Genomic DNA, 13,058 nt, shown 5'->3' with positions numbered 1-13,058 from the left:
TAATCTGCACATACACGTGATCTCCTACTTGAAATTCTCAGTAAGTTCTCTTTTTATCAGCATACAATTTCTGCCTGTCTTGGGCAGCCTTCAAATTTTGTCGAACCTTTTTCACGGTTTTATCCATTTCCTCCAACATATCTAGTCCTAATATCATTTTATTCTCCAGACTATTCCAGTTTGCAGGAATGGTACATTTCCTTCCATAAAGTACTTCAAAAGGACTCATTTTAAGCAACTCATGATAACCATTGTTGTATGAAAATTCTACAAGATGTAGATACTCTTCTCATTTCCCAGGTTGTTGCATCACATATATGCGCAACATGTCCTCTACCACTTGATTCACTCGCTCGGTTTGCCCATCAGTCTGTGGGTGATAAGCGGTGCTAAAATGGATTTGTGTACATAACCTAGTAAACAACACTTTCCAAAAAGCAGAGGTGAACTTAACATCCTGATTAGATATTATGATTTTCAGCATACCATGTAGCCTGAAAATTTCCTTCATGAATATATCAGCTATTTGAGTTGTTTGATATGTGGATTTGACAGGTATGAAATGAGTTGTCTTGCTCAATTTATCTACCATAACCATAATTGAATCATTTTGTCTTTTATATTGCAGTAATCCCGTTATAAAATCCAAAGTTATAGTATCCCATTTCCATTCAGGAATGGGTAGCGGCTGCAGTAATCCAGCAGGGTGTTGGTGTTCCGCCTTGACTTGCTGACACTCTAAACATTTAGCTAGATATTCGGCAATATCCTTTCTCATACCAGGCCAATAGTAGGCTTTCTTGATAGCCGTTAAAAGATTTTGATAGCCCGAGTGAGCAGCATAGGGGCTTCTATGAAATTCATCTAACATACTTTGCTTTAAAGACAATTGATTAGGTACGTAAATACGATTTCTGAACAACAATAAGTTTTCAGAGTTAATACTATACTCCCTTTGCTTTGCCAAACCTTGTGCAGATTTTACTTGCTACCATAGGTAGCTATATTCAGGATCCTTCTGGGCTACCTCCTTTAGTTGATCCACAAAATTAAGTTCAATTTGACTAAAGGAAATCTCATAAATGTGGTGCAAATTCCTACTTAATGCATCTGCACCCTATTTTATTTTCCTTTTAAATGCTTGATTTCAAAATAAAATTCACTTAACAATGTAGTCCATTGAGCTTGGTTCGCGTTTAAGGTAGGCTGATTGAAGAAACTGGTTAGGCTACTGTGGTCTTTTTGAGCATAAATCTTTTCCCCAACAAATAATTCTGCCATAATTTTAAGACGTGCACCACTGCAGTTAGCTCCAAATTGTAAGTAGAATATTTATGTTCATGTTCTTTGAGTTTACGAGATTCATAAGCGATGACCTTGTCATTCTGCATTAAAACGCCACCCACACCTTCTTTGCATGCGTCTGTGAAAACTATAAAATCCTCTTCAAGATCTGCTATCTTTAATACCAGAGCTGTGGTGAGCAAATGCTTCAATCTATCAAAACTTTCTTGATAGGCTTCTGACCATTTGAAAGTTGTTCCCTTCTTTTGTAAGGAAGTAATTGGGTAAGCGACCTTGGAAAATCCCCTTATAAATCTTCTATAATAACCTGCAAGTCCCATAAAAGAATGCATGTCCGCCAAATTGGCTGGAACATACCAATTCATAATGGTGTTTATTTTCTACGGATCGACTGCTATAACTTCAGAGGATATAACGTGTCCTAGGTACTGGATCTAATCTTTATTGAAGTCACACTTGCTGAATTTAGCAAAAAGCTGATTTTCTCTTAAAGTTTGAGGTATTATGCGAAGGTGTTCTTTATGTTATTCAATACTTCTGGAATATACGAGAATGTCATCAATGAATATAAGGATGAATTTATCCAGATAGGAATGAAAAAATCCATTCATCATGCTCATGAAGGTTGCTGGGGCATTAGTAAGTCCAAATGGCAAGACTACAAACTCGTAGTGGCCATAGCGGGTTCTAAAAGTAGTCTTGAAGATATCTTCATCTTTAATTCGAATTTGGTGATATCCAGATCTTAAGTCAATTTTTGAAAATACCACTGCCCCTTTAACCTGATCAAAGAGGTCATCGATTCGGGGTAAGGGATACTTATTCTTTATGGTCAACTTGTTTAGTTGTTTGAAATATATGCACAACCGCAAAGTACCATCCTTCTTTCTTACGAACAAAATCGAGGCTCCCCAAGGGGATACACTAGGTCAGATATACCCTTTATCCAACAACTCCTGCAGCTAGATTTTTAATTCAGTTAACTCGAGAACACTCATTCTGTAGGGACCCTTTGGTACCGGTGCCGCTCCAGGGACTAGTTCTATGGTAAAGTCAAGGTTTCTATTGGGTGGTAGTCCAAGAATATCTTCTAGAAACACATCTTTAAATTCTTGTATTATGGGTATTTCTTCTAAGGCTAACACTTTATCTTTGGAGTTTGTATACCCCACTTGAACCAGATAGATTTGATAGCCCTTATGCATACATCTTTCCAGTTGGTGGGTTGTAACAGATTGTAACTTCACTTCTCTTTTGAGTCCCTAAATCTCTATTCTAGTACCATCATTAGACATAAAATCAATGGTCTTATCTTTATAATTTACTAAGGCCCACTGCCGCTCCAACCAGTCCATGCCTATCAAGACATTGTAGGAACCTAATGGTAATATATTTAAATTTGTCCTAATTTTTTGTTCTACTAATTTTATTTCACAGCCCTCTACTTTTGCACAGACTCTTCTTTTTGCACCTATAGCTAATTGAACCAACCAAGGGTTCTTAAATTTTGAACTTTTTAGATGGAATTCATTAACTATTCTGGGACTCACATAGCTCAAACTAGCACATGGATCTATTAATATGGAAACAAGATGATCGGATATTTTACCTTCAAGTTCCACCATTGGAGGTTGATAATTTGCGTGGCGATCTTCCAATGCTGCATTGATCCGAGGTACGTTCTGTGCCATGTCACCCACAGTAGAAGCGTCATGAATATTTGTAACAAGTTCTGTTCTTCCTCTATGAGGGCAATTCTTGTAGTAATGGGGTTCCCCAGAGCCCCAACACTACAACGGCGGTCAGGAAACCTGACTGGTTTCCAACTTACTTGATGCTTCATTTTGTTTAATATTGTTTTGAGGTCTATACTTCTGTTGATTTCGATTAACAGATTCATTAGGTCCTTTGCGTCTTGGGAATCTGGTTCCTAAATTCTTCATGTTCTTATTATTTGTAAAAAAATTCCGCCCTTCTTACTTGGCTAATTCTTATGCACTTCACCTTTCTGTCTCATTTGTTGGTAGCATATCCGAGCTTTCCAGACTGCTTCATCCATCGTTTTTGGGTTATCAAATTCGAGTTTCTCTTTCATGAAGGCAAGCATGTTGTTGATAAAGCGTTGGAATTTAGCTTTTTCTTCATGAATATAAGGGACGCATCTTAATATGGATGTGAATTTAGTTATAAATTCATCCATAGTTTGTTGTCCTAGTTTCAAGTCATGAAACTCTTTTTCTTTATCGTCATAAAATCGCTCAGTCAGATATCTATCCTTAAAATGCTTTTGAAATTGCTCCCAGGTAACCTCCTGCTCATTAATTTCTTTGATTGTTTTGATTTCTTCCCACCATAGGGTGGCCTTGCCTTGTAACTGATAGATTACTAGCCTTGCTCTCAAATTTTCATCATATTCGTATATTTGGAAATATTTGTTCATATTAATAAGTCAGGCCTCCGCCGCTTCTTCTGTTTCACCATTATAGTTTGGTGGTTTGATATTTTTGAATTCTCCCTGAAGTTTTGTTTTCTGTCTTTTTAATCGCTTTTTGTTGGAACCATTATCTGACCCTTCCTCATTACCAGTTTGTCCCCCTTCTGATTCTTGATGTTGTTCTTGCTGCCTGCGGGTTTCTATCATGTTTTCTTCTCCTTGACTAGGGTCCGAATTTCTTTGATTCTGTCTATCTGATAAACTTTTCATAATTTTCTCTTGTTCCAAACATAGTCTTTCATTATCCACACGTAGATTCTGCATTTCTATTCTTAACTGCTGGACTGTTTCTAGTAAAGTAGCATTGGTGTCAGCATTTGCTTCTCCCAATTGTACCCATACTTCTGGGTTACGTCCAGTGTTCCTCTCTGCCTCAGAATTATTTTTTTATTTCTAAAATCATTCAACCTATCCTCAGTGTAGCAATCTGAGGCTCTGATATCAATTGTAACTATAACTATTCAACATTATACCATATAAAAAAAACATTACATATGGTGACTAAACATCAATGATATAACAACATATTATGATAATGCATTATGGTGTGCACATTAATACATGATACCACACAATTAAAGGGCTCAGATTACAACTATGATGATTAATGTTGTCATACCCACTTATATACATGACCTGATAGGGTTGTATAAGAATATATTATATGGTTGATTACTCGGATCTCACATCATGTTATGTTGAAATTCCATGGCCTTATCCGGTCAGTCCATGGTTGGATGGCCGCCAACTGCCAGAACTCATTCTTATCGTGTGCCACTTGTTGTCTAGAGTACAGCTCGGGGAAGGCGACGAGTTCGATGCTTTGCCGAACTTCGAGGGTAAACCCTTACGACTTGGTGCTTGTTTGGTTTCTAAGCTCATTTTGTTGGGTATTTCTCTGGGAGCTGTGTTCTGGTTTCTTTGATGAAGTTCTTCTGCAATCCATCTTCTCCCATATGCTACGCAATGTGAAGAGCTTGCCGGGTGTTCCTATTTGCAGATAGGCTTGCATTTGGACTACACACTACCGTTTCAAAATCATTCACTCTTATCAGGTAAATCCTTACTCTAGATTTGAATTTGGGTACTTATCTTCGCTCTTCATTCTAAGTTAATTATTGCATCACTAGTTTAACATTCTCACATTGGTAGGTTGTTAACACTGGCTTGGTTCTTGCAGGTGTTACCTCTGCGATCTTGTCTGGAGCCTATGTCGCATAAAGCCTCTATTACGCCTACTCTCCCTGGAGTAAGTGATTGAGGTTCGTCTCTTGCCTTTTTGGTGCAGGTCTGGTTATGCACCTGTGTTAACCTGTTTTCCTTGGATTATTAACTGAGTTAAAATGTTTAACTGCCATGCTTATGGTGTAGGGTTTGTCTGAGCGGAGGATGGGTGTGGTTACCAGACCTTTACAAAGCCTGGTTTACTCCAACACAAAAACCCCGAGTATGCAGGCCTTTCCTTGAACGAATGCTGCTGGTCTTACTTCCCTGTATAAGAGTTCCTTCCTCTAAGGGTTTTCCCTCATTTTGGTTATTGTCCATGTTTTGTTTAAGTTTTGTACATGGATTATGTTGCTTCTTGTTACGGTTCCCTGAGCCATTTTCAGTTGGGACATTTCGGCATAATGATGTCTATAATTCTGGGTTCTCGTTTTTTTGTAAGCTTATCAGTGTGAATTAATTGATAGCATGGCTATTTAATAGTTATTCTTTTTGATATAATGATTAATCTATTATGTAAGATTACTCCTAATCTTTCTGTGAATAATTATATTCTATGTGATTGGAACCTCGGTTTGATTCTTTAACTGGGTTATTCCACTTTCAGAACCTCGTTCTTGGCATCCTTCCCAAGACTACCATCTGAACAAATTTGAAGGTTATTTATTCTGTCTTTAAATAGTAGCCCTCTCATTTGGGTTTTTTGTATCTGTGTTATAGTTATTGTACCTATTTATTTTATGTTCCAAAAGAGGGTTATGGTTACTAATCTGTTTGAGTTTCCTCGATTAACATTGAAGGTTCTGTTCCGACTGATTCAGGGTGAATATAACTATATATACATATGTACCTTCAAATGTCTAATGCGTTGATATTTATATGCATTCCACTCCTATGATTATTGGTATGCCGGGTTAACTTCACAATTAAAGGAATATAGCTTGAATTTATCATTGATATAATTAGCCTGGTTCGCTTAATAGTATTAATCCTGAAGAAATAAATTATCATCTGTTTTTCTTTTCATTTCAAATCATGTACAGGAAGGAATATTCTATCACATATTCGATAGTTTGCATTCTTCTCTCTAATCGCTTGTGTACTATTTTTCATATACTGTTACATATTCTCGTTTGTTTTCTTTAAAAAGACTTTATTCTAGGGAATGGATGCACAGTTTGACCCTTGCCCAGATTCTTGAATCTAGGTAGACGGACTAATGCGTTCAGGAAGCATGGTACAAGTTCTATACATCATTTAACCTACACCTGTTGTAATATGTACGTTCTCCTTAGAGATTATTACCTGCACACCTAGATTAACCTACTCCTACATATTTACATTCTCAGTGACACAAAATTAAAGAAAATACAAAACCAATATCATAATGTTTATTTCCTACTTGCACAATATGGCCAGATTAGCATTTAATGAGAATAATCATAACATAATTAACCAACTTCACTTATCTACTATTGCAAAACTAAATTGCGATCAATGAACCTCTCCACCCTTCCAATGAAAATCTGGCAGTCACGTCCAAGTATTCTCCCCCCAAGCTCCTCTTTTCCCAACAATCAATTATCTTTAATGTCGTCGCTTCTATTGCTTTGGCCTCAAGACTCCAGGTCCAGCCAGCAATGGTTACTACTTCCTCCTGGGAAGTCTCTTCAAGTATTCTCCCCCCAAGCTCCTCTTTGCTTTGGCCTCAAGACTCCAGGTCCAGCCAGCAATGGTTATTACTTCCTCCTGGGAAGTCTCTTCAAGTATTCTCCCCCGAAGCTCCTCTTTTCCCAACAATTAGTTATCTTTAATGTCGTCGCTTCTATTGCTTTGGCCTCAAGACTCCAGGTCGAGCCAGCAATGGTTACTACTTCCTCCTGGCAAGTCTCTTCAAGAATTATTCCCAGTAAAACCTTCTTCAGCTCAATGAATTCCCATCTTTTATTTTCGAGAAAAAAGCCACCCCCTTCCCTCCTTCTCCCTTCCCTTATGTAAGAGAAGTGCAGAGAAGGAGTAATTGCGTCTTTAACTAATAACTAAGAATTGATAACTTATAACTAATAATTGTTGGGTAAAAGAGGGTTACTGCAGTAATTTTTTTAAATTCCCATGGAACCGTATCATATATCTGCTATAGCTTTTATTTTATTAAATTAAACTCTTGTTATCACTGAACCCATTTATTGTCCGTTTCTCAAAAGTGAAAACAAAAATTCGTTTTCTCACTGTAAAAATAAAAACATAAAAGTAAAAGTAACTTAAAGAGCTATATCACATAAACTTATCAAGAATGAATAATTTTTTAAAACAACTCCAAAAACATCATAAATGAAATATACAATGTGTCACAACCTTTTTCAAAATATGTAACTATCTCAAGTTATGGAAAATCAATCTTAGTAAATCCACATTTCTAATTAACATGGTATAAAAAATCCTAATAACTAAAAACATTTTTCGAATATCTAAATAATTTAAATTATTTTGAAATAAATAAAAAAAATTAAAAATTATTTTAACTACTATTTTACAAATTATTCGCCAATATTTTAAAATCTCACTATTATTTTAACCAATACTTGGTCGATTATATTTTAACTTTTAACCAATACTTTACCGACCATAAATTAGTTAAAGATTAATCAACCCACATAGACTCAAAGGTCACATGCTCTAATGAATCTATATCATCAAACTCTGTGACTCATCCTAATCTATGAAACCAAAAAGAGTGTTTGAGATGCTTAATTGTCTCAAACCAGTATCAAATTATAGAATGAGCAGCGTAAATACCGTCTTATTATAATCAATGGAGATAAATATAATAGCAAGGCATCGCCTTATTTTCACCTTGGCTCCATAGTGCTTAATGGTAATCTCTGCAGAGTGGACATTAGATGTTGTCCGACAATAAGTCGCTACTTCCAATGAGTGAGTGTTCGTTGACGTGTTGTTAAGGTGTTGAATAGGAGTAACTGTAGCACGTTCAGCTTGATCTGGTGCGGGCAACACACTCTCCTCATCGACCAAAGCCAATTAAATATTTTTAAAATTAAATTATCACATTATATAAATGGCGGTTTATATGAAATAATTTCAAGAAAAAGAGATACCTCTATTAATAAAGAAACTCTCCTCATCGACCAAAGCCAATTAAATATTTTTAAAGTTAAATTATCACATTATATAAATGGTGGTTTATATGAAATAATTTCAAGAAAAAGAGATACCTCTATTAATAAAGAAAAGTGGTCTGCAGGTTCATGATCCTTAAGAAGTTTAATCAATTTTTACAGATATGCAACCAAAAAAATTGTCTCCTCATCGACCAAAGCCAATTAAATATTTTTAAAGTTAAATTATCACATTATATAAATGGTGGTTTATATGAAATAATTTCAAGAAAAAGAGATACCTCTATTAATAAAGAAAAGTGGTCTGCAGGTACATGATCCTTAAGAAGTTTAATCAATTTTTACAGATATGCAACCAAAAAAATTAAAATTTTTTCAATAGAAAAATATAGTTATTCCAAATGAAAACTTCCTAAAAATTATAAGTGAAACCTATCCGGAGTGAATAATTTTTTAAAAAAATTCCTGAAACTTTATAGAGATGTGCAAATTGTCACAACCTTTTTCATAATTATATAACTATTTCATCAAGTTATAGAATGTTTTAGTAAATCCACACTTTTAATGGTATAAAAAATCTTAATACATAAATAAATAAATAGTTTAAAATAATTTTTTATATCTAAGAAGTATTTATTTCGAATGAGTAAAAAAATTTAACAATTAATTCAATATTGTTTTAATTAGTATTTTACAAATTATAAATTAGTAAAAAATATTTCTAAACAACTCAAAATTATTCCCCAATATTTTAAAATTTTGAATTATTTGTAAAACATCTTAAACTTTATCTCACTGTTATTTTAAAATACTGTGTTGATGATATTTTAACCAATACTTTACTTTGTTGATAATATTTTAACCAATACTTTAACAATTATAAATTAGTTAAAGATTAATCAACCCCTAATTATACATACAGACTCAAACATCACATGCTCACATGCTCTAATGAATCTATATCATCAAACTCTCTCACTCATCCTAATCTATGAAACCAAAAAGACTGTTTGAAATGCTTAATTGTCTCAAAACCAGTATCAAATTATAGAATGAGCAGCGTAAATACCGCTTTATTATAATCAGTGGAGATAAATATAATAGCAAGGCAATGCCTTATTTTCACCTTGGGTCCATAGTGCTTAATGAAAGATTACCGCCTGCGGAATGGACATTAGATGGTGTCCGACAATAAGTCGCTACTTCAAACGAGTGAGTGTTCGTTGACGTATTGTTAATGTGTTGAATAGGAGTTACTGTAGCACGTTGCGCTTGGTCTGGTGCGGGCAACACACTCTCCTCATCCACGAAAGTAGGCCTTGTGGGCGAAGGAATATGTTGTTGCTCACCAGTAGGCCTTGTGGGCGAAGGAATATGTTGTTGCTCACCGGTTAGCATCAACACCACCCGGGACATTGAAGGTCTCAACGTTGCCCCTGCTTGAGTGCACAGAAGACCAATTTTAATCACTCTGAGCCCTTCTTCCCATGAGTAACTGCCTTCCAATGTGGGATCCATAACTTCTAATGCTCTCTCTGCGTTGTTTGCGTTATAAATTGATCAATACCCACAAAAAGTAAAGCATTAGTTCGCAAGAAATCATAATCCTATGGACATTTTAGAAAATTTCTACTTCAAGAATGAGATCCACAAGAACCATACAGCTTCAATGAGAAACTCCATGTGTTGAAGCAAACTATGGTTCTTTCTTCCGCTGATAATCTCGAGAAGAAGCACTCCATAACTCAATACATCTGCTTTCTCTGTCAACTGTCCACGTAAGGCCTCAGGCGCAATGTAACCACTGCACAATGTTATGTACAATCAAAACTCCATATATTAACCCTCTTAAAATTATATGATCGTTTTTCATTTATATGAGTTGTAATAGGTTCATATCCTGCAATTTATTGAACAAAGTTTGGAACATCATGAGATTGAACTGAAGGGAGAATTCTTACAAAGTTCCTGCAACTCTAGTGCTAACGTGGCTTTCATCTTCTGCAAATAATTTCGCTAAGCCAAAGTCTGCAATTTTGGGTCGATATTTATTTTCCAGTAAGATATTGCTTGCTTTGATATCTCTGTGGACGATTCGAATCTCCGAGTCCTCGTGAAGATAGGCAAGCCCATGCGCAGTCCCAACTATGATTTCATACCTCTCTCTCCAATTAAGTAAATGTCGTTTTGTTGTATCTACATATATCACAGACATTAAAAAGTTGCACTAAAAAGTTGTATCTAAAATTTCAGAAGCTACTTGCACAAACTCGAACAATTCCAAGATTGAAGCAGAGATTAATTAGCAGTAAAAGAGCAAGCGAGAACAAACCGAATATAATTTTGTCGAGACTACTGTTTTGGAGGTATTCGTAAACTAGCAGCCTTTCCGATCTTCGAACAGAGCAACCAAGCAATCTCACTAGATTCCTGTGCTGAACACGAGTTATGAGATTTGCCTCGTTCAGAAATTCATTGTCTCCTTGCTTTGAACCTATATTCAGCCGTTTAATTGCAACCTCTCTACCGTCAGGTAGAACGCCCTGAAAATCAATGAAATTCAAAATTATTTTCGTTCTCCATTATAACGCATGTAATTCAATGCAAGGAAATGATCGCAGGCCCTTGCCTTGAAAACGGATCCAAACCCTCCTTCACCAAGTTTGTTTTCAGCTTTAAAATCGGAGGTAGCCTGCCTTAGAGTATCGTATTTGAAAATGAGTTGCAGATTCGCGATAGGAGGCGATACGCTATCTTCTCCTTCCTCACCTGCGAAAGCAATTACGTAATGAAATAGGCGAAGAGTTCACCACATACAAGCTAATAAGGTGCACAGTGAATGATTGAGCAATTTTGTAACCTCTGGTTCGAGAAATCCGTTCCCAACGTTTTGGGCGAAAACGAAATAGGCAAATGGCTGCAATTAATCCAACGGAAGCGGCTACTGCGCCCAGAGTTATCACAAGCACATTAGCACATTAGGTTTTCTGCCTTCTGCCAATTTTCAGAAAAAAGCTCACCATTAAATTGGGCATGTTTAATTTCACCAATATGTGCAAAACTAGTTTATTCTTATCATGTAAAATATATGAAGGATGAAACAGGTTGATGGAGCCGGTGGCGACGGGATAGGAGTATGATTGCCGTCTTGCCAATTTGCTCTTGGTATTAAATTGGGCATGTTTAATTTCACCAAAATGTACAAAACTTGTCTACTCATCGTAGTAGAATCTAAAACATGTGAAGGAAGATACCGGGTAATGGAGGAGAAGGCGGCGGCGGCGGCGACTGCGGCGGCGGCGAAGAGGTGGGAGAATGATAAAACGAATAAACCTCGTAACGCAAATGGCAGCCCATAGCATACCAGTGTGCTCCAGTTGATCCGGTTGCACATCCCAATGAATTAATTGGCTGAGCTGTTACATTTGACAGAGCGAAAGATAGGCGAGACTGGCAGCTCGCTTGGGACAGATCTCTCCAACACTGGGCTAAGCCGTAGATTTCCCAAGAAGGCGAAGGATACGAGCGGAATGCATGTGCTGCAAAAAGGTTGGGACTGCGCACGGCTGTTTCGGTAATATTCGAGAGCGCGTTTAAAACATCAGACGCGAACGTCTCTGGCTGGTCAGTGACATCCCGGTTGCAACCACCAGCATAGGTTTGGATACCCTCACTATAATTGTAAAAATAATGAGTGTCGTACCTTAAGAAGCAGCCTATTAGTTGAATGAATCCCGATGTACTGTTTTGGCATCTCTCAAGAAGCATTTCTGTTATCGTAGATGCGCACTGGTGGCAGTCCGAGGAACTTAAATCTCCCCTGCACTGGAGAAGCCCATAAACAGTACTGCTGCTGCTTTGCTCCTCAACACTCGAAGTATTGAATCCAGTCGTGGAAACATTGACCGCCAATGATTCCAAAACCTTCATTAGACTAACGTGGAAGACGCTACCATTTTTATACTGGCTACTGCCACAACTGTCCCCATGCCAAACTTCAGTAAAAAGATTTGTCTGTTGACCGATTGAGAGGTGCAGACCCGTCAATACAGTGAAGGTAAGTAGCGTGCTTCTGATTAATTGCATTATCTTCAACGCCATCGCAGCGCACGGTATGAGCTCAACGCCCTTCCCTGCTGCTCCTATATTCCTGGGCTTGCAAAGTTCAGCGCGCTTCCCTTTTCTAATGGAGTCGTCTATAACGCGACTTTTTGAAAGTCTTTCCGGCGGATTTTTCCGGTCGAAATCCGGCAGGAATTATTGGAATCGCAAGTTTGATAGCTAGTTTCTGCACAATGAAAGCGTCCCAGGGGTTTTTCAGGGTGCTGAATCCAAATATGCAGTTAAAAAACCATTTTAACTGCAAGAAATCAAGATTTGACCTCAAGTTCTTCGCCGGATTCCGTCACCGGAATCTTCAAAAAGTCGCATTATAGACAACTCCTTTTCTAATTTGATGATTGAGGCTGGTTATATATTATCACGCCAACTTGAGTTTCTATTCAGGATCTGTTTTTTTCCGGTGTCAAGTTTGACTTTTTCATGATTATCTTTTCATTTTATTTAAATTTTTATTTGAGTTAAAAGTTTAGAAGAATGCTTCAAATTGAAAAATATTAATATTAAATTGTAAGATTCAAATATATTAAAAACATTCTCCAATGAAGCTGTTCAAAAGTGGGCATTCCTCTCTTTTGATATGATGCCCGGTCACACTAAAGGGGTTGCGGTTAAATTTCATTTTAATATTGTGGGTAGTATAGGTAGGAATAAGCCGATTCAATATGGGAATTCTATCCAACCGTATCTAGTGAACGCTGACTATTCTAGCGAAGATATTAGATAAATTTTTATATCGGATGAGGGTAGTCACTAATTTTGTAAGTTAATTATTTTAA

The 13,058-nt window shown here is 36.7% G+C and overlaps 1 protein-coding gene across 1 annotated transcript; it reads right to left on the bottom strand.

The window, feature by feature from the left end:
• Window positions 1–9,789: 9,789 nt before the first annotated feature.
• LOC149217510 (cysteine-rich receptor-like protein kinase 2) lies at window positions 9,790–12,261 on the bottom strand. The gene is made up of 5 exons (XM_089390245.1): window positions 11,415–12,261; window positions 10,790–10,968; window positions 10,493–10,703; window positions 10,122–10,356; window positions 9,790–9,964 (listed from the first exon to the last, which is right to left on the bottom strand). Exons 1-5 carry the CDS (start codon window positions 12,259–12,261, stop codon window positions 9,790–9,792), a joined length of 1,647 nt encoding a protein of 548 aa, XP_089246371.1.
• Window positions 12,262–13,058: the final 797 nt, after the last annotated feature.

This window comes from Pinus tabuliformis, chromosome 1_1, assembly GCF_031772625.1.
Source record: "Pinus tabuliformis cultivar Carrire ecotype Pingquan chromosome 1_1, CPIR1, whole genome shotgun sequence".
Taxonomy (NCBI): Eukaryota; Viridiplantae; Streptophyta; class Pinopsida; order Pinales; family Pinaceae; genus Pinus; species Pinus tabuliformis.
The sequence above is the reverse complement of the archived record's forward strand: the minus strand, read 5'-3'. Positions and strand labels throughout refer to the sequence as shown.

What these genes read in the sequence shown, in the direction of transcription:
- LOC149217510 (XM_089390245.1), bottom strand. Translation starts at nt 12,261, where the DNA reads ATGGCGTTGAAGATAATGCAATTAATCAGAAGCACGCTACTTACCTTC. An exon ending in TCTCGACAAAATTATATTCG is followed by an intron (nt 10,357 to 10,492) that starts GTTTGTTCTCGC and finishes TGATATATGTAG; the next exon opens with ATACAACAAAACGACATTTA. An exon ending in ACTAGAGTTGCAGGAACTTT is followed by an intron (nt 9,965 to 10,121) that starts GTAAGAATTCTC and finishes AACATTGTGCAG; the next exon opens with TGGTTACATTGCGCCTGAGG.